This window comes from Metopolophium dirhodum, chromosome 5, assembly GCF_019925205.1.
Source record: "Metopolophium dirhodum isolate CAU chromosome 5, ASM1992520v1, whole genome shotgun sequence".
NCBI classification, from domain to species: domain Eukaryota; kingdom Metazoa; phylum Arthropoda; class Insecta; order Hemiptera; family Aphididae; genus Metopolophium; species Metopolophium dirhodum.
The window spans coordinates 35,190,278-35,216,493 of record NC_083564.1 but is presented as its reverse complement, the minus strand read 5'-3'; the positions used below and the strand labels follow the sequence as shown (position 1 = coordinate 35,216,493).

General features: G+C 27.8%; 1 protein-coding gene across 3 annotated transcripts in view; it reads right to left on the bottom strand.

The window, feature by feature from the left end:
- The window catches only part of LOC132944917 (orexin/Hypocretin receptor type 1-like), a 158,504-nt gene that overhangs the window by 12,505 nt on the left and 119,783 nt on the right, over positions 1-26,216 (bottom strand). For all 3 annotated transcript variants that reach the window (XM_061014471.1, XM_061014470.1, XM_061014472.1), the window contains one exon: positions 1,714-1,856. In XM_061014471.1, coding sequence (XP_060870454.1) covers positions 1,714-1,856 — 143 coding nt within the window. The remainder of the gene's footprint in view (positions 1-1,713; positions 1,857-26,216) is intronic.

Here is a 26,216-nt window from a genome sequence, read left to right as displayed (position 1 = left end):
CTTGAATCTCTGATACTGCTGTAACAATTTTACAATATCATATTTAAAACTATGTGAATATTCCCAATCACAAGTAGGTATGTGTCTATACACATGTCTAAAGTTTACGACAGTATTTGTAATTATTACAGTGACAGTTAATATTACATAATATATTATAATAGTATAATACATTAAGTAACAAATAGTAATATAATCAGTAAATAGATAGGTTTAAGTATAAGTTACTTGTGAATGTTTAATCAAACAAATTCACTAAAAGAAATTAATATTTAAAATTATAGATAATAAAACAATGAAAATTGAACTTAAAACGTACGGCATTGAGTATATTATAATGGTTATCCAGCTAAAAGACTATTTAGGTAACAATATTATAATGTTATAACTGTAATATTGAAATAAACATCAGATAACTGATAAACACCACCATTTCGGAAACAAGTAATTAATTGTTACAATATAATTGTTATCCTCTTGTGTATAATATGTAATATTCATGTGAAAATAAACAGAATATTTAAGCATCATGATATATCATATTAATTACTTAAAACAATCATTGAAATGTAGTCAATTTACTGGTATTTGTTGAGTTATTTTAAGTAAATAATTTTATTTCGCAAAAGTAAAATTATACCTATATATGACCTATAATAATATAATATTCAGTTACTTATTGCGTCAAACAAGGAATTAAAACGTTTTGAAACGTTCTTCAAGTTAACGAAACGATGGGGACAACTCACTATCTCAACCCTCTTATCACCCAACTATCATTTGCAACTATGCTCAAAAAAGGCTAAAAAGTCAGCGGTGTCGTGTGACCTAATTATCTAATGTAGGTATATAAAAAAAAGTATATCACTTTCAGTTATAACCATCATTATTACTTGATGATTACTATTTATTTATTGCATTACTATTATAAGTTAAGTAGTATCATTATTTTACTAATTAATATTCACGCTTAAATACCTCCACTGGGAGACCTCTTTTCCGTCTATTTTTTCTGTGTCATTATTTATTATTTTAGATTTTGAGCGAAGCGATGAATGTATTGATTTTACAATGATGTGTGTTTTTTTAAAAATTTTTTTTTGTGTCTGTCATCACCTTTTAGGACAGTAAAAGTGCTTGGATTTTCTTCAACAGTAACTTTTCTGATAGGAAAGTGAATCTAGTTGGTATTTAGGGGGTCAAAAGTAAAAATTTTCAAAAGCGACAAGAAAAACAAAAGAAAAATTAAGGAAAAACGGGAATTTTTACGCAAAATCCGTTTTTGAGATAATCGATTTTGGTTTTTGGTGTAACTTGAAAACAAATGACCGTAGGTACATGACATTTTGACTGAATGTTTATATTAGCATTTTCTATACACCATATCATTTTCCAAATATTTTGACTTATTTTGAGCTGTTTCCGGACATTTTCAGTTTTCATTTTTTTTAGTTTTTATTTACTTTTTACTTACTATATACAGAATAACAAAACGCAAACACAAACGGAAAACACATCCTCTCGCTTACAAGAGACTGCACACGTGCAGTACAACTGTACATAATATTATTTTTTTTTTTTTTACTTCAACACTTGGATCTTCATTTTTATTGATATTTCGTTGCAAAAATACATTTTGCATTCAATTTTTTGAGAAACTATAGTACAAATGTTACAAGATATCGATAGACCATATTCATAATATTATTATACCTTGTAAATACGATGTCAATTTGCACATAGTTTCGCCGTACAGCCATAAACCAGTCACCGACTGTCCAACGGCCATTGGCATGCATATGAATGTCACCAGAAGATCGGCGATGGACAAGTTCACCAAAAAGTAGTTGGTCACACTGTAAACATTAAAAAGAACAGACTTTAAGATCACCTCGTACATATTATTATAAATATTATTTTTTTGAAGTGGTACAATTTATAGTAATGAATAGGTATTACAATATTATCTCTCCCCACTTTTGATTTATTAGTACAGACAGATTATATAAAACATAATAAGTACCTACTTATAATACTTATAATACTATTATGATTTTATTCCAATTTTACCCTGAATGTTAACAAAAAATAATAGTTATCTACTCTCTATTATTATAAGTTTTTAGTAAGTTAATAGTTATCAATTACTACCATGCGTCATTAAATGTTTACCCTACCATTTTTAACCTAAATAGATGACTATGGTTCGTGTTTATTTAATAAGTATACTGCAGTGTGTTTGTTTCTTTAATTATTGTAGTATACATTATGAATATTATTCAAGTTATTATTGTTAGAGATTTTAGAAATAGAATATTTGAGTTTTTAAAAATTTTCCTGTTTATACAGTGTTATAATGTTCAAATTTCCGAGGAAATGGTACTCATGTTTCACTGCTATCTGTTTAAATTCAAGAAAATAACGCTGCCAATCTATTCAATTATTGCTTAAGGACCAGTTTTCACAATTTATGTTAATATAATACTAGAAAAATTATCCTATATTTGGACGTTATTGCGATGTGTCGTTAAATGGTCTTTATAACCGAGTGAAGTACATTTGTCATTTTGTATTGCACAATGTTAAGTATTATGGTCCAAAACATTTCATTTGGTAAGACTAAAAAAAAAAAACAAAATCTGAGGAAAATTCCAGTTATTATTTGGGATTTAGTCCACTCAACAATTTTTTTTGAAATTCGCTTTATGTTTTATTTTCCAAATATATTTGCATGAACATATTTTTTTTTTTAAACTGACAAACGGTTAAGATTCTTCAAAAAAAAAATAACCATGTTTAGTTGGTTGCAAAAACATCAGTTGACGTTTTCACTTGACACCGAATTCTCTTTTGTCACAAATACCATCTCCAACACGGGTATTTGTTTTTTTTTTTGGCTGTCAGTTATTTTTTCTTCAAAAAAGTGCGAGTTTAATGTATTAGAGTATTTTACAAATGAAATATAAAATTAATACATTTTTTTTACAACACTTAGAATAACATTTTTTAACAGAATTATATTAAACCGTTTGCAAAATATTTTTTACAAATTATTAATAATATTTACGAGTTTAATACGCTACTAACAAAATTTTTTTTTAACGTAGATAATTATATTTACGCTGTAAGACGTAACACCGTAATAACGAAATAATAATAATAATAATATAATTGGATATAAACTGTAACTGCAATCATTAAAATTTTTTTTATCGGTGTGCTGAAAGGAGTGATTATTAATTATGAGTTAGTTATTGCTTTATTTTCTCGTGGTTATATTTTGTTAATATTTAAAGGCTGGTCCGAAATAAAACTCATTTCAGTGGAATAGGAAAGAAAAGTCAACGGTTTTTCCCCTATTAGGTTGCGTTGAAATTGAAAATTTGTATTTATTGAGTTTTTTTCCAAAAATGACGATCAATGATAAATGTCCTCAATTGTACGTCTTGTGAAAAAACAATCCCTTAGCCTATACATTGTACAGTGTGCACCCAACATAATAGTATATACCACCTATATTGTTATAACGAATCATTGGGTAATCGAAATAAACATCTGCGAAAATCGACATAGATGTTATAATTGAACATATTCAGTATGCATCGTACATATAAAAAAAATCCAAAAAGTTCTTGGTACATAATATATGTTTCAACCGAATAAGATCATATTGTACCTATATTAAGTGGGTGACTGTTATGGATAGTGTTACATTTGAATTCAATGATATAATATCATTGTATACGAAAAACGATTCCAAGTGGAGACGATTTGACAGCCTAGGATATTGTATACTATACTTATATTGATATTATTAAATATTATTAATATCGTAGCCGGTTAAGTTGAGTTATTATTATTTGTTTATTATCATATTTGTACATAATAATACATTTTAGACGTTTCAATTACCCACGAATAATATTTTTAAAATAAGTATATCAATTACAAGTTACAACGAAATATGAACGATATTTCAAAAATTAATATTGCCGAAAATCATTAGTTTTTAACTGAAAACGACAGAGAAGTCTGAATTTGGCGGTCAGTCTTATTTTTAAGTTATATTATAGCTAATTGAACTTTTTGGTATTTTCATATAATATATCCGGTGTAGTCACACTGCGCTTGCTCGAACAATTAAAATCAAAAACATCGTTCGACTTGTTATGTAAATCCACCATGGGTGGGTGTCAAAATTATTTTTGCATCATCAATTTTAAAACGTTGATTTGCCTAGATTAAAAAAAAATTAATTTGTTATACTTAAGCTCGGTAAACTTTAAGCGTTGTACGGGTGCGTAAAACACCGAAAATCGTGAACTTCGTAAGGCTGTACCATAAATACCAATGGCTTCCCGGTAGCAGAGTTTTGGACAAGTACCTACCTACATAGGTAACTTATAATAATTCATATTGTAAATTAATTAGGTACCAAAAAAATATAACTTCTTAAACACAGTGTCTATTGGCACTGCCGGGAGAATGTATTCGAATGTCTATAAACTTGCGGACCAGTTTGTATAGTTAAATTAGGCATGCGAACTATAATTGAAATAGAAAACCAGAATAGGTGCATTGCAGATGACAAAGATTTCTGTAAAAGAACATACGATTTATCAATATACCGTATAGGTACTGATAATACTGATAGTACTAGATAATACTATAATATATAAGTTCTATGGATTTATCATAATAAACAATATATTTTATAATATCTATGGCAATCGTCAATTGTCGAAATTCGTCGACGACGGTTAACAATTCTAATAATTTCAGCAAATACTATTGTATTATAAATATAATATATTGTATATTTTGATTTCAGTGAACAAAAAAATAATAAGCCACTAATATAAACGGACAGTTCGTTAAACCGTACATATTATAATGTAAGTTTTAATACAAACTCGCAAATTTCATTATGATCAGGTTATTTTCATAAAGTATTTCGATACTTTCAAGTTTCAGTTCATCGGAGTGAGATGATTAGATGGAGATGGATTTCACCGGAAGAGTAGATGTTTACGAGTAAGTTTGTTTTCATATTATTACCTACTATTTTACATTTACTTTTTAGACTTAAATTAGGCGTAAAATAGGAATTATTCTTGTTTTTTTAAATAATTTTTTCGAAAAATATATGTAACATATTGTATATAGCTCATACAATTATGAATTTATAGTTAATAGAAATGCGGATGTTTATACTTCATAGATATTTTTTTATTGAAATCGTGTAAATAATTTGATTAAACAATCAGGTACCTACTCATCACTAGTATCAATTTTATTATATTACGTGTAAAATCACCGACACAAGGTGCAGACTGAATTAAAAAAATTAAAAACATAAAACAATGTTGTAGTAGAAGCAGGAAACTGTAGTTTTTATAATCCATATAATGTAACTATTAAATTGAATCATTGAATTATTATTCAGAGATAACTTTGGGATAAATGCCAAACGTATAAATGTAAATTAAATTAAAAATAATTAAAAAACATTTTGTGAAAGGAACAAGATTACTGCTAATATTTAAGTCTTAATTATTATTAACAAATAAATACAAATAATAGATATTTTAATAGCTTTTTACTATTAACATTCAGTGTAAATATAGTTTCTGATCGACTTTCCTATATGTAATAAAATAATTATTCATATCAAATAATCCTAATAATTTAATGCAAGGATTCTCATAAATTGATCTTACAGCAGCCTTAAAACACCAAAAATACATTTGTACATCATTTACAAAATTTTAGTTCCCTATTATGGTGTAGGTACTAATACAAACATTAAATTGCTATTCGAAAAAACAATTTCGTATACCTATTATTATTTACTAAATACCTACAACTAAACTAAACTAAAAATAAACATAATATGATTACATATACTGAGTGCCTATAAAATAATATTATATATGAAAATTGAATCTTTATTACGAATACTTATCGTTTACACAGACCACAAGAAAAAATAATTTAAAATATTAAAAAATAAAGAACACATCCTTGTAAAATTAATACAGTTATCGATCCGCTCAGTTTTAGAAATATAGTTGGTATTATAGTATTTGATGAATTAACTGTATACGTTTATGGATTTATGTTAACTCTAAAATCCAGTAATCACATTTTTATTTAATAATTCATAAAATACAATATGCTCTTAAAAAAATATTCTTGTGCTTCTGATATCTATTCACAACCTTAATCAATAATTAAATTGATAAACGAAAATAATAATTTAAATAATACCCATATCATATTATTATAATCAAAATTATAAACTATTTTGGTTTATTGTCATATCAAATTTCAATGAACAAATTGTTCCTCAACACGGAACTCTTTAATACAAAAAGTTGCATTATATTATATCCGTGGATTCATCATATTGATGTACCTAGTATAATATCTATCATTTTTTTATTTATCTATGGCAAATCTCAGAGTCGTTGCAGAAGACACATTCTACTAAAAATTCTAAAATTTCAATAAGCAAAGAAGATATTCTAAGTTCTGTATTCTGGAGCGTTTCCTCATCGGCGTCGCAGTTCACACACGTCACGGATACCGCCGAAAGAGTCGATAATTCAAGCAAGTTTGTTTTTATATTCTTTTGGGGCTTAAATTTACTTTTAAGACTTAAAATAAATATTTAATGTCACGAAAAATGTGCTAACCAAGTGTTGTAGGCGCATATTTTATTTCCGAACTAGAAATGTATAAAATACGTGAGATATAAACGTCGTCGTCGTTTTTCCAGTCCCTGTTCGTAGAATAATTATAATTAATAGGTGCATACCTTTATAGGGTACTCAATATATATAAATATATATATATGTTTTGGTTTAATTTATAGAAATATATGTTATAACTTATAACTGATAATAGTCATAAGATACAATTTTAATTAATAACTGGTATTTTTTTTTCCAAATACAACGTTATAAGTTATAGGTAGCTATTAATTTAGTGTCACATACTTAATTTCTATTGTTCACCTAATATTTATATTCTATATCATAGGGATTAGGGCCATATAACCATGTACACATAAAAGTAATATTCACGGAATGGTCAACTGCCTAACCTGACGTGTGCGCACTTATGAATAACATACCTACTCATATACTCGTATAGGTATATAAATAGTGTAATACTACATACACGAATGTGTTACCTATTGTGTCCCTAAAAGTTCAACAGTTATTATTATATTTATTTATTTTTTACATATAGGTAGGTACATTACAAGACTAATTAAAATCACATTTATTTTTATTTTTTCGAACACAATGTTTCAAAAATTATTAATTAATATTAATTATTATTAATAATTTATTGGTATAGTATTAAATTAATTAATGAAATAAAACAAACACACCTACTATAATTATTAGTAATAATAATATATCTATGTATAAATTATTAAAATAGAAAACGAACAAACGAAAAACGATTCTGAGCAAAGACATCGTTAACTAATAAATAATATTGAGATTAAAGTAATTTATTTTACTATTAGACATTAGCACCTACAATAGAAGGTTAAAGTCATTTTTGCCCAAATAATAACATTTGAAAGTGTCATCGTGTCTATAAATTATAATAATATACTCTAAAAGTTTCATAAATCCTCGAATACTTACTATTTTTAAATTACAACAAAATAACTAAAATCGTTATTTTTGGTTTTAATATGTAATTTCGTCCAAATTTTAACTTATAATATCTGTAAAAAGTAACTGTGTTTATAATAGATTATTTAGATTTTTCGGTTACAATATGAACCAGGGGCAGACTGGGCCGGCGGGATACTGGGAACTTTCCCGGTGGGCCGCTACTCAAAAATGATTTGTTATTGCTATATATTTATAATTATTATTAATATAGAAGATCGGTATAAATCGGTAGAAAATCGGTATAAATATGAATTAAATAAAATTAAATAAGAACATTTATATGGGTTGAAGTAAATATTATAAAAACTTATTAAAAAAAAATTAAATTAAATTAAATAAAGGTAATTTTTTTAAATTATATTTCTATTTTTTTACGTACCCATTATGCTCGATACTATAACTTCGGTCTTCAGTTATAGAAAACAACACTTGCCAATATGGAATTACTGTCGAAGTTTTTTATTAAATAGCATCTGATTGACTGATGTGCTATAATGAAACTCAAAATATAACGAATACACTACCTATACACCTATCTAAATTATATTTTATATTCGTTTAAATTGGACTTTTAATTTTTCTGGACATTTTATTAAGCTACGAATTTATTTAGTTATTTTGTTATTTAGGTAATACATATTAATTAATAGGTATTTCTTAAATTTTTTTTATTATTTTATTCGAAACATTATTTTTAAATATTGGGATCAATAAAACTATTTTTATTCAATTACTATTTTATATCAATTAGAATTTGTTAATAAACCAAGTAATAAATGAATGGTTACCAAGTAAAAAAAACCGTTATCTATATTATAAATTTGAATTCAATTTAGCGCATTTGCGTCTAGTAGAAACAAATAAATGTATTTTTTGAAGATAATGTAAAAATATCCATCATCCATCGGTTAGGACCATATATATATTTTCTATGATAAGGACGGTGAGGTTATAATTATAAATAATCTATGGCAAATGACAATCGTCTGAGACGAACAGCGATTCCAATACGTACTCACATATTTCGTTCCATTCTGGTTATTAAACTAGGTGCCTATTTTTATAAATGTCATTAATCTCAATACTTCCAGACTGAACTTTTGGATCGGAGATATGAAGACGCGCGCTGCATTTTCCTGGGCGGAGATGCACAGCTCTGACACTAGACAATATTATACACTCGAAGGGAACGCGTTTCGCCGGAAGAATAAATAATTACGTAAGTCTTGTCCTTCTATTCTGTTGAGGCGGTAGACCTAATGTAAATATTTATTGTCAGACAAACCTATATAACCGCTAGACGTAGAGTAATTTTTAAAATCCAGTTTTTATAGGTGTGCAAAAATTATGAAAAATACCTTAAATTATAATACTTTGCCTACAACTAGGTACAGCTAGGTTTCACTGGAAGAGTCGATGTTTATGCGTAAATTTGTTTTTATATTATTTTGGTCTTACATTTACTTTTTAGACTTGAATTAAATATTTATTGTCGCGGAAAATCTGTTAACTAAGTAACGTAGAAGCAAATACGTTTACTACTGCCTACCAAAGGCGCAATGTATAATAATAATAAATTATACGCCAGTCCGAACAATCCAAACGCTGTCTTACTCGTAGTCGAGTTCTAGTTGATAACTGACTTGTGAATAAATGTAATTTTTGTTAGGTATAAAAATAAAACTAATAAATCCTTGAATACAACATTTAAAAATACAAACTCTGTGTAATAAAAATTAATATTAGGTATTTATTGGTAGGTTTATATAATATCTGTAGACTGTAACTAGGTCATTAGAATATTATAGAACATTTTACTGCATAAGATGCGTGTTATTTCAGAAATGGTATTCGTCAGTGAACATTTTCAAAATGGGAATAATATATCATAAGCAGATTGAAATGTGTGAACGTTTCAGTGTTTCGAAGACTAAGTTTCGTAGCAGATTTTGATTCCGTCACGGGGTATGTATTTTCTTATTTCTCAGTAGGTTTTTTTTGTATAATATTATATAATTCTTTTTTTTAGTATTGTAACTCTAGTTGAATATTTTGTATTGACTTGAAAATTGATACCTTGGTGCCCTATGAATAATCATTCTTTAATGAACTAAATATTTTGAATAGTTTTTTCTGTTTAAGATTCCGGGCATTTTAGTTTGTACTTTGTAATGTGTATTCCTACAGTTAAATTTATTCAAAATTTTTTTTTTGTTTTCTAAAATGCATTTGCCTGCGGGCGCCAACACCCTCTTCCAATTTTTTTTTTTTGTTATGTAACTCTAGTTGAATATTTTGTATTGACTTGAAAATTGATAACTTGGTACCCTATGAATGATCATTCTTTAATGAACTAAATATTTTGAATAGTTTTTCTGTTTAAGATTCTGGGCATTTTAGTGTGTACTTTGTAATGTGTAATCCTACAGTTAAATTTATTCAAAATTTTTTTTTGGTTTCCTAAAATGCATTTGCCTGTGGGCGCCAACACCCTCTTCAATTTTTTTTTTATGATTTAACTTCTAGCCAAACTTTTTAAACATTGATTATCGGGTACCCTTGAATAATCCTTATCGTTAATGAACTTTTTTATTATAGTTAATTGATCAGGGGATGTATTGCCCGAAAATGTTCAATATTTGTATTGTAACTATACTGGTATAACACTATTCGGGCTATCAATAAAGTCGTGTTCAAAATTAGAAAATTGGTGAGGTATGATATTTTTTTAAGTAATTCTTTCGAGTAGGGAATTCGCTCAATGATATTTAAATATTTTCACCGATAATCAAGTACGATGACTTGTAGGTAACTAGAGACTGAGTGAATAGGAATTAGGAAGTGTGTGATATGGCGAAGATAAGGAAATGGGTCAACAGGATTTCAGAATGTTTGGTGTATGAAAGGGAAAGATGAAGAAGAAATGTAAGGTTAGGGTAGGTAAGTGGAGTGAGAGTAGCAGATATGAGTATAATAAGTAAGGTGTTAAGGTACAAAAGAGGATAGACTAAGAAATTAATTAATTAAGGGTAGTGTAGGGTAGTGTACATATTGTAGTGAAAACAAGAGTGAATAGGTTTAGGTGGTTCGGTCACTGTATGATAAGAGATAGTGAGAGTGGCTATAGAAGTTAATTTAGGGGAGAAATGATGGACGAGAAGACTGAAGAAGAGATGGATAGACAGAATACCGATCATATGGAGGTGTGGAATGAGAGTGGCTGAACCTGTATATAACTGTGAGAGACGGGGGAAGAAAAAGTGTAAAGGTAGAATAGTTATGTTAACAATGCCGAATACATAGGAAAAGATCTTGAATTGCAAAGGCCCTATTGACTCTTTGGCGTCAACTAACCATATAGGTTTATCTAACCAACCTTCTTATGACTCATTAGGACACTTTGAATAAAAAGATCCTGAGTTTCAGGTTGCCGAACTTAAGTGTTTGATTATCAAGTTGATCCTTTATTTGGCCTCAATTTATGGTTCCCCTCGAAGTCCGCTGATAAGACCATTATGTCCTATCCATATATTTCTTATCTATGATGGAGCCATACCCAGCTCACTCGTGTAAACTTGTTGTCGGTTGGGATGTCAGCGCACTATTTGTTTTCCATCTTTGACCCACGCGTACCATACCAAATGTACGATTAAGAAAACACTAAAATGATTGGGTCAGAGAGAGAAATAAATGGTGCGCTAAAAATCTGACATCCTCTTAGTTAGGTTAGGTTAACCTAACCTAACCGAAAATATAAAAACATTTTAAGAAAATAAGCATAAATACGAAAAAATCATGAAAACATGCAATTATATTAACTAACCCCAAAAAAACGAATATTGGTAACGGTGTGGTGGTAATAGGGATCTCCCAAAAAAAATACGTACCTACTAATTGTTCAAACAAATCATAAAAGCCAACTGTAATAAATATTAATTTATGGAAAAGTATATTAAAAAGCATTATTATTATAAATGAAACAAAACTATGAACTATGGACCGTGACATAATATAGGTATTTCTATATTATTAGCTCCATAATTTCTGTTAAAATATTAGGAAAATGTATTAAGTACCGTAAAAGTGCTAAATTTGAGTTATTACTTAAAATATTATATTCATAACAAATTATCATAGAAGGTTAGGTACTGTTATTCCACATACTTATTATAGTTTAATTTAACTACAACATTCTAGTAGAGTCTGATAAAATTTGGTTCCACGACTTTGATCATACAAACTTTAAATACTAAACTATGGGTCTGAAATTTAGTTTATATAGATCTAAATAATCCAAAACATATATTGCTTCAAAATATAAAAATGAAGTGTCTTGTATTGTAGTAGGTAGGTAACTTTCAAAAAAAAAAAACTAAAAAAATCTTACTTTAAATCTATGTATAATATACGTATATTGTAATAAATGTTCAAATGTTTACTATAGTACATTATAAAAAATTAACTTAAGTTCAATATAATACATTATAACAGGTGTTCAAATAAACATTTCATACCAAAAATTTTGTTAATTCACACAGTCTCTCTTCAATTTTAAATTTTTCTTCAAATTATCTACAAAATATAAATGTTTAGTAAATTGGGAAGACTTGATTAAGTATTTAATAATTTATCTAAAAGAGATGTGCCGGGTCGCCACATAACTATATCGAGGGGCCATGGTGCAAGTGTCGTCCATAAATATCATAACATATATTATATTAGAAATACAAACTTAATATTTCACTAACAGTAAATATTATAAAAAAATATTATGAAATGTGCTATACTCATATTAAATTATGATTGTATTAGTTACAAACTCTTGAAATAAGAGTTATGATTGAGGATTTAATTAATTTCCTCAAGGTTGCCACAGTAAGTTGAGGGACCGTAGTTCAAGTGCCGTCCACCAATAAAGTACCCGAAAAAAAAACGATTAATTCAAATATAGAAGGTACTTATATCATATAATTTTATCAAAGTATGATTGTGTTAGCCACAGTCTTGTGTAAATTATATTGTTTTATGTTTTCCCAATCTAATAATATAAAATACTGAAAATTAATGAAATCACAAATATTAGTACAATAGAGAGACTGTGCATTGATTTACAAATTTGTCTTAAATTTACTTTTTGCATAGAGAATAATATGAAGGTGGGCTGGGCTTTTAATATCAGAGTATGGGGCCCAGACCCACACTGTTTACACGAGTGAGCTGGGTATGGCTCCATCATAGATAATAGAGATAGAACATAATGGTCTTATCAGCGGTCTTCGAGGGGAACAATTGAGGCCAAATAAAGTATACCTGTATCGAGTATCGACTATCAATATATAGGAGCCTCAATTGCCTTCCCCTCTGGGAACGCGGCTCAAATGTATTGAGCATAAGCGTGGCCTATCCATATCTTTATTATCTATAGGCTCCATCCATAGCATGGATTAAGGTGTCAACAATCAAAGGATCAACTTGATAATCGAACACTTAAGTTCAGCAAACTGCCACTCAGGGTATTTTTATCCAATGTTTCCTAATAAGTCATACGAAGGTTAGTTAAGTAAACCTATGGTTAGTTGAAGCTATGGTGATGATAGACGACTATCATCACTGGTCGTGAGCTTTGCCATGATCTTTTCCTACTAACTATCAAGGTATTCGATATTGTAAACATAACAATGAAAGAAAATATTTAAATATTATTAATTTGGTTAGGTGAGATAAGGTGAGGATAGGACAGGAAACTAGACGTCTGAAAGACTGCCAGCTAGAGTTGTACCAGTATAGTTATTAAAAACTTAAATACATTAATTAATGATTTTTTTACCACAAAAAATTATAAAATGTAGATAGATATTTGACTATGTTTTTATTTGCATTTACACTTAATAATTCGTAATTTAACACTGACTGTGGACCCAGCCAAATACAATATTATTTTAAATTAAACATTATTTTATGTCCTTCATAAATAACAATCACATAGTAGAGTCCGTACAGGACCTTTTTCTCATTTAATTTCTTTGCATCCTTTATAAATTATAATAATTTTTATACATTTTCTTATACATATATTACGGTGATACACCTCTGATCATAATAATTGTTCGTATTATTATAATGTAAACAATACCTAGTTTTTGGATTGTATAGTTAACGTGTATTGCAGTATTTAGCTTCCATCGTATTTTTTTAGTTAGTGTTATTAAACCCAGGTTTCTCAAACAATTTTTTTTTTGATTCATTGAACTCTAGTAGATTTTTTTGTATAAATATTATGTTGATCTTTTCATATAGATTTTTTAAACACTGACAAGCCAGTGCCATTTAAATTTTTTTTTGTTTTCTAAAATGCATTTGCCTGCGGGCGCCAACACCCTCCTTCAATTTTTTTTTTTGTTATGTGACTAGTTGATTTTTTTTTAGACTTTGTAATGTGTATTCCTACATTAATATTTTTTTAAATTTTTTTTTGTTTTCTAAAATGCATTTGCCTGCGGGCGCTATCACCCTCTTTCAATTTTTTTTTTTTGGTATGTAACTCTAGTTAAATTTTTAGTATTTACTTTTTGAACATTGATAACCTGGTGCACATTGAATAATCCATCATTAATGATCTAAATATTTTGAATAGTTTTTTTCTGTTTAAAATTCTGTTCATTTTAGTTTGAAGTTTTTAATTTCAATTTTTTTTTGTTTTCAAAATGCTTTTGCCCGCGGGCGCCAACACCCTCCTTCAATTTTTTTTTTTGTGTTGTTACTAGTTGAATTTTTTGTATAGACTTTGTAATGTGTATTCCTACAATAATATTTTTTTTTAAATTTTTTTTTGTTTTCTAAGATGCATTTGCCTGCGGGGGCCAACACCCTCTTTCAATTTTTTTTTTTGTTATGTAACTCTACTTGAATTTTTTGTATATACTTTTTGAACATTGAAAATCTTGTGCACTTTGAATAATCCATCATTAATGAACTAAATATTTTGAATAGTTTTTTTCTGTTTAAGATTCTGGACATTTTAGTTTGAAGTTTTTAATTAAAATTTTTTTTTGTTTTATAAAATGCTTTTGCCTGCGGGCGTCAACACCCTCCTTCAAATTTTTTTTTTGTTTTGTGACTAGTTGAATTTTTTGTATAGACTTTGTAATGTGTATTCCTACATTAATATTTTTTTAAAATTTTTTTTTGTTTTCTAAAATGCATATGCCTGCGGGCGCCAACACCCTCTTTCAATTTTTTTTTTTGGTATGTAACTGTAGTTAAATTTTTAGTATTTACTTTTTGAACATTGATAACCTGGTGCACATTGAATAATCCATCATTAATGATCTAAATATTTTGAATAGTTTTTTTCTGTTTAAAATTCTGGTCATTTTAGTTTGAAGTTTTTAATTTCAATTTTTTTTTGTTTTCAAAATGCTTTTGCCCGCGGGCACCAACACCCTCCTTCAAATTTTTTTTTTGTTTTGTGACTAGTTGAATTTTTTGTATAGACTTTGTAATGTGTATTCCTACATTAATATTTTTTTTTAAATTTTTTTTTGTTTTCTAAAATGCATTTGCCTGCGGGCGCCAACACCCTCCTTCAATTTTTTTTTTGTTATGTTACTAGTTGAATTTTTGTATAGACATTGTAATGTGTATTCCTACAATAATATTTTTTTTAAAATTTTTTTTTTGTTTTCTAAGATGCATTTGCCTGCGGGCGCCAACACCCTCTTTCAATTTTTTTTTTGTTATGTAACTCTACTTGAATTTTTTGTATATACTTTTTGAACATTGAAAATCTGGTGCACTTTGAATAATCCATCATTCATGAACTAAATATTTTGAATAGTTTTTTTCTGTTTAAGATTCTGGACATTTTAGTTTGAAGTTTTTAATTAAAATTTTTTTTTGTTTTCTAAAATGCATTTGCCTGCGGGCGTCAACACCCTCCTTCAGATTTTTTTTTTGTTTTGTGACTAGTTGAATTTTTTGTATAGACTTTGTAATGTGTATTCCTACAATAATATTTTTTTTAAAATTTTTTTTTGTTTTCTAAGATGCATTTGCCTGCGGGGGCCAACACCCTCTTTCAATTTTTTTTTTTGTTATGTAACTCTACTTGAATTTTTTGTATATACTTTTTGAACATTGAAAATCTGGTGCACTTTGAATAATCCATCATTAATGATCTAAATATTTTGAATAGTTTTTTTCTGTTTAAAATTCTGGTCATTTTAGTTTGAAGTTTTTAATTTCAATTTTTTTTTTTTTCAAAATGCTTTTGCCCGCGGGCGCCAACACCCTCCTTCAAATTTTTTTTTTGTTTTGTGACTAGTTGAATTTTTTGTATAGACTTTGTAATGAGTATTCCTACATTAATATTTTTTTTTAAATTTTTTTTTGTTTCCTAAAATGCATTTGCCTGCGGGCGCCAACACCCTCCTTCAATTTTTTTTTTGTTATGTTACTAGTTGAATTTTTTGTATAGACTTTTTGAACATTGAAAATCTGGTGCACTTTGAATAATCCATCATTAATGAACTAAATATTTTGAATAGTTTTTTTCTGTTTAAGATTCTGGACATTTTAGTTTGAAGTTTTTAATTAAAATTTTTTTTTGTTTTATAAAATGCTTTTGCCTGCGGGCGTCAACACCCTCCTTCAAATTTTTTTTTTGATTTGTGACTAGTTGAATTTTTTGTATAGACTTTGTAATGTGTATTCCTACATTAATATTTTTTTAAAATTTTTTTTTGTTTTCTAAAATGCATTTGCCCACGGGCGCCAACACCCTCCTTCAAATTTTTTTTTTGATTTGTGACTAGTTGAATTTTTTGTATAGACTTTGTAATGTGTATTCCTACATTAATATTTTTTTAAAATTTTTTTTTGTTTTCTAAAATGCATTTGCCTGCGGGCGCCAACACCCTCCTTCAATTTTTTTTTTGTTATGTTACTAGTTGAATTTTTGTATAGACTTTGTAATGTGTATTCCTACAATAATATTTTTTTTAAAATTTTTTTTTGTTTTCTAAGATGCATTTGCCTGCCGGCGCCAACACCCTCCTTCAATTTTTTTTTTTGTTATGTGACTAGTTGAATTTTTTGTATAGACTTTGTAATGTGTATTCCTACAATAATATTTTTTTTTTAATTTTTTTTATTTTATAAAATGCATTTGCCTGCGGGCGCCAACACCCTCTTTCAATTTTTTTTTTTGTTATGTAACTCTACTTGAATTTTTTGTATATACTTTTTGAACATTGAAAATCTGGTGCACTTTGAATAATCCATCATTAATGAACTAAATATTTTGAATAGTTTTTTTCTGTTTAAGATTCTGGACATTTTAGTTTGAAGTTTTTAATTAAAATTTTTTTTTGTTTTCTAAAATGCTTTTGCCTGCGGGCGCCAACACCCTCCTTCAATTTTTTTTTTTGTTATGTGACTAGTTGATTTTTTTTTTAGACTTTGTAATGTGTATTCCTACATTAATATTTTTTTAAATTTTTTTTTGTTTTCTAAAATGCATTTGCCTGCGGGCGCTATCACCCTCTTTCAATTTTTTTTTTTGGTATGGAACTCTAGTTAAATTTTTAGTATTTACTTTTTGAACATTGATAACCTGGTGCACATTGAATAATCCATCATTAATGATCTAAATATTTTGAATAGTTTTTTTCTGTTTAAAATTCTGGTCATTTTAGTTTGAAGTTTTTAATTTCAATTTTTTTTTGTTTTCAAAATGCTTTTGCCCGCGGGCGCCAACACCCTCCTTCAATTTTTTTTTTTGTGTTGTTACTAGTTGAATTTTTTGTATAGACTTTGTAATGTGTATTCCTACAATAATATTTTTTTTAAAATTTTTTTTTGTTTTCTAAGATGCATTTGCCTGCGGGGGCCAACACCCTCTTTCAATTTTTTTTTTTGTTATGTAACTCTACTTGAATTTTTTGTATATACTTTTTGAACATTGAAAATCTGGTGCACTTTGAATAATCCATCATTAATGAACTAAATATTTTGAATAGTTTTTTTCTGTTTAAGATTCTGGACATTTTAGTTTGAAGTTTTTAATTAAAATTTTTTTTTGTTTTATAAAATGCTTTTGCCTGCGGGCGTCAACACCCTCCTTCAAATTTTTTTTTTGATTTGTGACTAGTTGAATTTTTTGTATAGACTTTGTAATGTGTATTCCTACATTAATATTTTTTTAAAATTTTTTTTTGTTTTCTAAAATGCATTTGCCCACGGGCGCCAACACCCTCCTTCAATTTTTTTTTTTGTGTTGTTACTAGTTGAATTTTTTGTATAGACTTTGTAATGTGTATTCCTACAATAATATTTTTTTGTAAATTTTTTTTTGTTTTCTAAAATGCATATGCCTGCGGGCGCCAACACCCTCTTTCAATTTTTTTTGTTGGTATGTAACTGTAGTTGAATTTTTTGTATATACTTTTTGAACATTGATAACCTGGTGCACTTTGATAATCCATCATTAATGAACTAAATATTTTGAATAGTTTTTTTCTGTTTGGTATTCTGGACATTTTAGTTTGAAGTTTGTAATGTGTATTCACACAGTATAATTAATTTCAAATTTTTTTTTGAATCATGTTTAAAGACTTATTTATAATTATAAGAAAACTTTATTTTTAAATTTTAGAATTAAAGAGAAAAGTATTAAAAATCTTTATTAATATTATACGATCATAGTTTTCATATTTATCTTATTTATAGTTAGATCGTAATTTAAGATTGATAAATATATGACTAATCTGTTGTAATTTATTGTTATACCTACTATTGCAGCAGTTTTTTATTCATGCGAAAGAAGAAACTCTTATTAAGTAAGAAGAAATAAATTATAGTATAATATAAGATGTTACCGTAGGCATATAAAACAATTAAAAAATGTTATTTTTATGTCTATAGATTAACGAAATTAATAATAATATCATTAGTGACCAAAATAAATGTATTAAGAGACGCGTGATATTACAGTTCTTTCATCACTGTACACTATGTACTAAAGTTCGACAGACGACGGTTTTCCGGGTGTGCCTGGGAAGTTATATTTCTTTGGAAATTAAATTAAAATATGAATTATAAGTTATATAGGTACCTATTTTTTTTTTATTTTTTTTTTTTTTTGGCTTATTCCGGGCCTTGAAGGTCCATCGCCGCTTCTACTACACCTTTCCACAGTTCTCTGTTCTTGGCCAGTTGTTCTCCCTCTCTAATCCCTAGGAGCTTGAGGTCTTCTTTAACTCGGTCTGTCCATCGCTGCCTTGGCCTCCCTATCGGTCGTTTCTTATTTGGTTTCCACATTGTGACATCATGTACTGTTTGGCCCTCCGCTCGCCATACATGCCCGGCCCAGCTTATTCGTCTGCTTTTAAGTATTCCCACTATGTTTGGCTCGTTGAACATTGCCCTTAATTCCTTTAGGTACCTATTATGTAGGTATATACTTAACCAAAACTCGTTTGTCAGAATTTAAATAAGAAGGGAGGTCAATTAAAAAAAAATAAATTTTGGAAGTGACTCTGCTGAACAGTAGGGTACAAGTGGCCCTATAATATATGTATAGGCAATGGTCGAAATGGTTCAAGATAAGTGGAGGGATGCCTTACAATTCAGATTTCCTGATATCATCATAACATTCTTCTATTCTTCATCTAACAAAAAAGTAGAGGAATTTGCCGACAGCCCTATTCTTATTATTTCTTATCAACAACTACTAATTAAACCCGAGTAATAGTAGATAATAGAAATGATAAGAACAGGACTGACCAACATTTTAAAAAAATGGTGGCAGATTTAAAAGTTGCGCACTTTATGGGACATCTTATATAATGTTTATTAATGTGTAGCAGTTAATACAAATAATTATTATACCTACCTATAATTATAGTTATATTATGTATATTATTTTAAGAATTATTAAGAGTGTTCTCAGTGTGCTGGTCCTACCACTTCCTACTTCTCACATGATAGACGATAGATACCCTCCTCATTATAATTTATCATTATGATCCACGACTAGCGCCAATATAGTCTTAATACTCTGTAAAAATGTATTCATGCATGATATTTTAATAGTGTACAAAAAACTATAAGAGAATATCGTAAGTTACTATATCGGCGTAAGAAACTTTTTAATAATTTAAAATATATTCTGTTATTTATCATCGAATACAACTACTATGTAATATATTTTTCAAAACCAATTTATTTTTCGCTGATTTAAAGACGCTATTTAATAGGTATTCAAGAGATTGTAACTGATGTAAAATACTCATGAGGAATCTTGTATTGATTTTCAAGCTTTTCGGCCGAGGGAAAAAGTTTCACCATACATCAAAGAAAATATACTAAAAAGGGAACGCTTTCTGCTGTATAGTAGGTATCCACTGTACCTACTTATATAGTTATATCGTTATTGATCAGGAAATGTATGTATTACATTTTAATTTAATGATAAATAATTGCATACGAAAAACGAGCAGAGACTGTCTGTCACTCTTGATAAAAAACAACAATTTCTCATAAAAAATGTGTCTTTTTATATTTAATATTGTTAAATAGCTATAATAATTAAAAACAATTTATGAGGAATCTTGTATTACATTTGCCAGCTTTATGACCGGGTAACAAATTTTTCATCGACGCAGTAATTGAAAAAAAACTAAAATTTAAAATGGTTCATGTTTAGACCACGAATATAAAATTTTAAGTGCTTATTATAGGGACTAAAAGGGCATTTGTATTGGATTAGAAAAAAAAAAGAAAATCTATTTTGTAAAAAGACGGGTTTGCGTAAAAATTCCTATTTGAACCAATTTTTTTTTCATTTTCCCCAATTATCTAAAAAGTAAGTACCAACTATAGATTCATCACTTTCCTGTCATAAAATATATTGATATTGAAAATCAAAGAATTTTATACTATAAAAAGTGTTTGAGACAAAAAAACCACACATAATCTAAAATGATCGATAATAATATAATATATAGTTACCTAAAAATATAGTATAATAACGAGTAAATACTAAGTATGTACCATGTACCATCATGGAACTGTCTGAAATCATTTTTAGTTTTATTTTAATTATGTTACCTATCTTTTTATTATTTCTTCTATCCGTGTGTGTCACTGAACTCTTCCTAATCGGCTTGACCAATTTTGATGTAATTGTTTGTGTGTGTTTGAGTGGTTTGGGGTTTCCTGTATGGTTTAGTTTAGATTGACAATTGGACCCGGTAATTCCAATCCGGAGAGATGCTCAAACAGGAATTTTGAGAATTACGATGAAAATTGTTGTTCATAAATGGTTATAAGAGAAATAAATAGTATAAATTAGTATTTTTTTTTTGTGTATAAATGGTTGCCATTAATTACTCGTAGGTAAACGCATCCATTAGATCGTTACGTTTATGGTTTTGAATGGAGAAATTATTAAAATAATTTTATCCCGGTAGAAAAAAAAACGGAAATTGGCTTAATGAAATGCACACATGCTTCTAGTTGTCAACATTTTTTTAAATATTTATAATGTTTTATAAATGATTTATTAATTTATAATCTAAATAATATTTTTCTATCTCGTATAAATTAAGTTATAGACCTAGGTATTCACTATTCTTTTCGACGCTAAACTCTCATATTATTTCTATAAAACATAAAGCACTCTTCATGTATTTTAACACGTTTAATATATTTCCATTTACTTCCACCTCCAAGTCTTATCTAGAATATGCTGTAATTATTTGGGACTACAGTAGGAACTACTGGTATTTACAATCACATTTAAACTATTCAAAACATATTTTTTTGTTATATACTATTAGTCTTAAAATTAATATCAAAGGCCTCTGCTTATAATAACATTAGTAACATTTTAAAACTTAAATCCTTAGCAGATCGAAAAAGGAAATCCTAATATGTTCCATTTTTAGAAAATATATTAAATAATATAATAGACGATTCACATCTATTGAGTCATATTAATACTTCAAAATTAATTGTCATAGTATTATAGAGATCCCTGTTTATTTTATATTCCTCGTCTCTCCCTTGGGTACGTGATATTTTCCCAAATTAACACTCAATTAAATAATGCTGACTCTGTCAATATTGACTTTGATTTTGTCTTTGATATAGGTATAATATGTTTATTGTAATTATTATTATTAAATATTATTATTGTTATATTTTTTTATCGGTACTCATTTATTATATCTTCGCCCCAGCTCGTGAAAACTTTTTGGCCCCGCCACTCATGTTTCTTATCTCGCCGACATCCAAACAATAAATATATCACTTTAATAATCTAATCCGTCTCTCGGGGGAAAAAAGTACCATCATTATTATAAGTACATATCATAGGTATTTTTTATGAAAAAATTGAGCCTCTGTCTTAATTTTAATTTTGTTTGTATAATTATTATTAATCTACAAAATATACCTAATTTATATTAATACTTGGTACACTTTTTTCTAAATACATTATTATTATACAAATTAAAATATGAATTATTATCACTTATATACTATTTATTGTTATTATTATTATTATACATATTAAAAAAATTAATTATTGTCACTTATATATTATTTTACTTACTAAATGTTATAATTATTATGGATGGCGGAGAGATAACAAACCTGAGTGGTGGGGCAATAAAGTGTCCACGTGTCAAGGCGGGGGTATAACAAACCAGTACCTAGGTACCGTTTTTCTTTTGTTCTATTCGATGTCATTTTAGTTATTAGGTTATTTTGCAATTTATAATTACTTATTATTTATATATTACACCTATTTTGTATTTGGACTTATGTCCGTAACCAAATGCATAAATAAATACCCTACTGTCCGGGTTCACTCTTGCATCGTCTCCATTTGTTCGAGTTTAATACCGTTCACTAAGTCTAAGCTTTGATACACTTATAGAATTACTATCGAAAATACGTAGGTAGGTACCTATACGTTTATTTTACGACGTATTTCCGTCATGTTATGTTCCGCGTTTTATAGTGTGTATGTTACCCGACACAGCTGCTGTGATGCTTTCTAGTTTATACCTAGATATAACACCCGGTAACATAGATTCATATATAGGTAAGTGTTGTTTCCAGTGATAATAATCTGTCTCGGAAGTAATTTTAAATCAATTTTTCGTTCTCGTTTATAGTTCTTTCGGGATCAAAGTATACCTATAGGTTGTACGGATCTTAAACGTCATGGTATATAATATAGAGGTAATTACACCATTAATTGTAATAATTAATGTCTTTCAAAATACATTTATATTTATTTTTATGAGATAAAACTTATGTACGCTTTTGGCATAAGAACAAATCGAAATATTAAAACTTGATTTTGAAATATAAAAAAATTACTTCCTAGTTAAAAAAAAATATAAATGCACAGATGTTTTAGCTTATTTTTACTATCTCGAGAAAAAAAATAAAACTATGAGTTTCATTGAAAAAAAATTAACATAGCTACCTACATATTGAATAAAATATAAATATTATGAAAAACCAATATGTTTATAGTTTAGAATTTAGATGATTATTTATATAAAAATCATCGATTGTTTGGGATATTTTGAAGTAATTTTCTGCAACGACCCTGGGCTATAATTAATATACATATTTACCTAACATTGTGTCAAAGAAAACATCAATAGAAGTACGTTTAGTCTTTGAAAACACAATAGTATACTGATATTCTACACCATTGGAAATAATATAACAATGTGCAGATCATATTAACAATCATAATGGTTTGAGAAATTTTTTTTTTTTGTAATAGTTGTACCTATTTACTGTTATAAGTACCAAACAACTTATTTGAAGATCTATATGTGATACTCTTGAACTTTAAACCAAATTACACATGACGCACACATGCATTGAAGCAACGTAACATCGAAGATTCATCACAGTTTTACACAGCATATTTTTATAAATATGTTTTTCGGCTAATATGGTTAATGCTTATTGTAAACAACATTATGAAGGTTGTTTACTTTCAACCTATTAAACAAATATATAAAAAATGTGTACAGATTTTCGCACATAATTTATATGAACGCCTGACGGACATTGAAATATTACCTACAAAGAATAATGCCATAAAACCGAATTTCTAAAACTCATTTTACTTTAAAAAAATCTATTTATTTACATAATATAAATAATATAATATAACTACATTTTTAATATTTTCAATATTACATTTTTAACGATTTAAAAAAAAATATAATATAAACGATTACAAATTATAATACATACAAATAACCGGGGGACGGAGTGGCCGAGCGGACTAAGGCGTCGGCTGCGACACAGTCGACCCGAGTTCGATTCCTAGGCCATGGGCGGCATTTTTCTTCGGACAAGTCACGGTGTCCGGAGAACAAGTGTCGCCATCCATCCCCCACCCGGGCATGGCAGATACCTACGGGTGCCCAATCAAAAATTCTGCCAAACTAAACACATACGTGTTCCTCCCCCTACCGACTTAATAACTTACAGTAAAAACTAAAAGTAGCTAATGGCCTCAGCTGCCGGGCTCAAGATCAATAAAAAAAAAAAAACATACAGATAATTAAATATACAAAACAATAGTGAATCAATATAGTGAAATATATAGTGAATTATAGCTATAATAGTGAAATGTGTGATATTATTGTAATGTAGGTACATAATATTATTTATCATTAATTATTATTTATACCATACATCGATTTATTTATTAGATTCATTTAGTTTATTTGCGTCAATTTTAACTGGTAATTAATATGTATATTTATTAAACCCTTGGCAACGGCGGCCATTGGGAGATACCTATATTGACAACATGAGATTACAATATACATGAAACGTAGAAGTATAACAATACACAAATGATAGTAAAAATATAACTTAAATACTGGATGATAGGTACACTGGTAAGGGTTATATCTCGTTGATTAAATTGACAGCGAAACTGAATATTTGATTGAGGCGGAAATTTAGTTGGGGTGCTGAGTGATGCGGTGAGTGATTCCGGAAATATGGACTTTTTCCTGTTCTGCAGGGCGAATATACGACTTTCGATGAAAATATGTTTGTTATCAATACGGGCTCCACAAGCAGTGCACATTAGGACGTTATCTTTGGCCAATAAGAAACTACCTTGTTATTATTATATTAATGTGACATTAATTATGTATGACCAATTGATAGTCTAGTGATGATTATACTTCGTACTTTCTGGATTATTCGAGAGAGGGGAAAGCCAGTGATATATTATGTTTCGTTTGATTTCACGTAGTTTGATGGTTTGAGACACAACCACTGATGGTGCACCGTGAGTGTGCGTTTGTTTTTAATTAAGGCTATGTATTATATTATAGTATATTAACATTAGGTACACTAGGCGATTTTGAAAAGGGGTGATTGTGGAATGATATTGTATCATATACATATAGTATAATAATATCAGTTTTTATGATGTTAATAGCTTGCACGTATGTATTAAATTTAAAATTACCATAGTACCATAATAGTACAAAATGTATTCCAAAATGATTTCATGATTTTTTAAAAATAGGTATACTAGCTACTTAAAACGTGTATAATATAATATATTATATTATAATATGTAAATATTAAACATAACATTGAGTTTGTTCTTATATTATATAGTTGAATTATAAGTTATTACAATAATTTTTAATCATTAAAATGAAATGAGTAAATAATTGAACACAGCATTTTAATCAAAAACATTATACTTTTTGAAGTAAAATGTTTAAATTTAATTTTATAACGTTGCGTTGGTCGAGTTTTTCTTATTGATTTCGTGTTTCATTCTAATATTTAAATACATTTCATGTATTTATAAATAATATTACTTTATTAACGTTTTAAGTTATTCCATTTTTAAACAGACTATAGTATTTATTTTATCAAAGTCGTTTATTTGAATGGAAAATATTTAATTTTTGATTTAATTAATATGAAATATGTAAATATAATTAAAACAAATTAAAATAAATGTTGTTAAAATGATGGTATTCATAAATTAATGACATAATCATTTGATTATACATGCTACCTAGTACCTACTTACATTTATCGGTGATCACATAAAAATATTCTTATATTAAGTTACTAAAATTTAGAAATAAATCTAATAAATATATTAAAAATTGTAATAACAATACTAAAGAGTATAATAATTCAAAATAATAGTTTCGATATTCTTCGTATCAAGTAAGTTACATAAGGCACCTTCTATTGTCCCTATTATGATGACCTACACACTAGGCTGCTAAAATGATACCTATATTAATGACTTTTTATTTACGAATAATTTTAAGTAAAAATTAATATGTGTCTATAGTTATTACTTATTACAATATCTCGAAACAAATTTAACTTAAATATTTAAAGATGTTATTATTTAATATAGGTAGGCTTAATCCATTTTGTGTTTCGTTTATAATGATCTATATGTACCTACCTACCTAT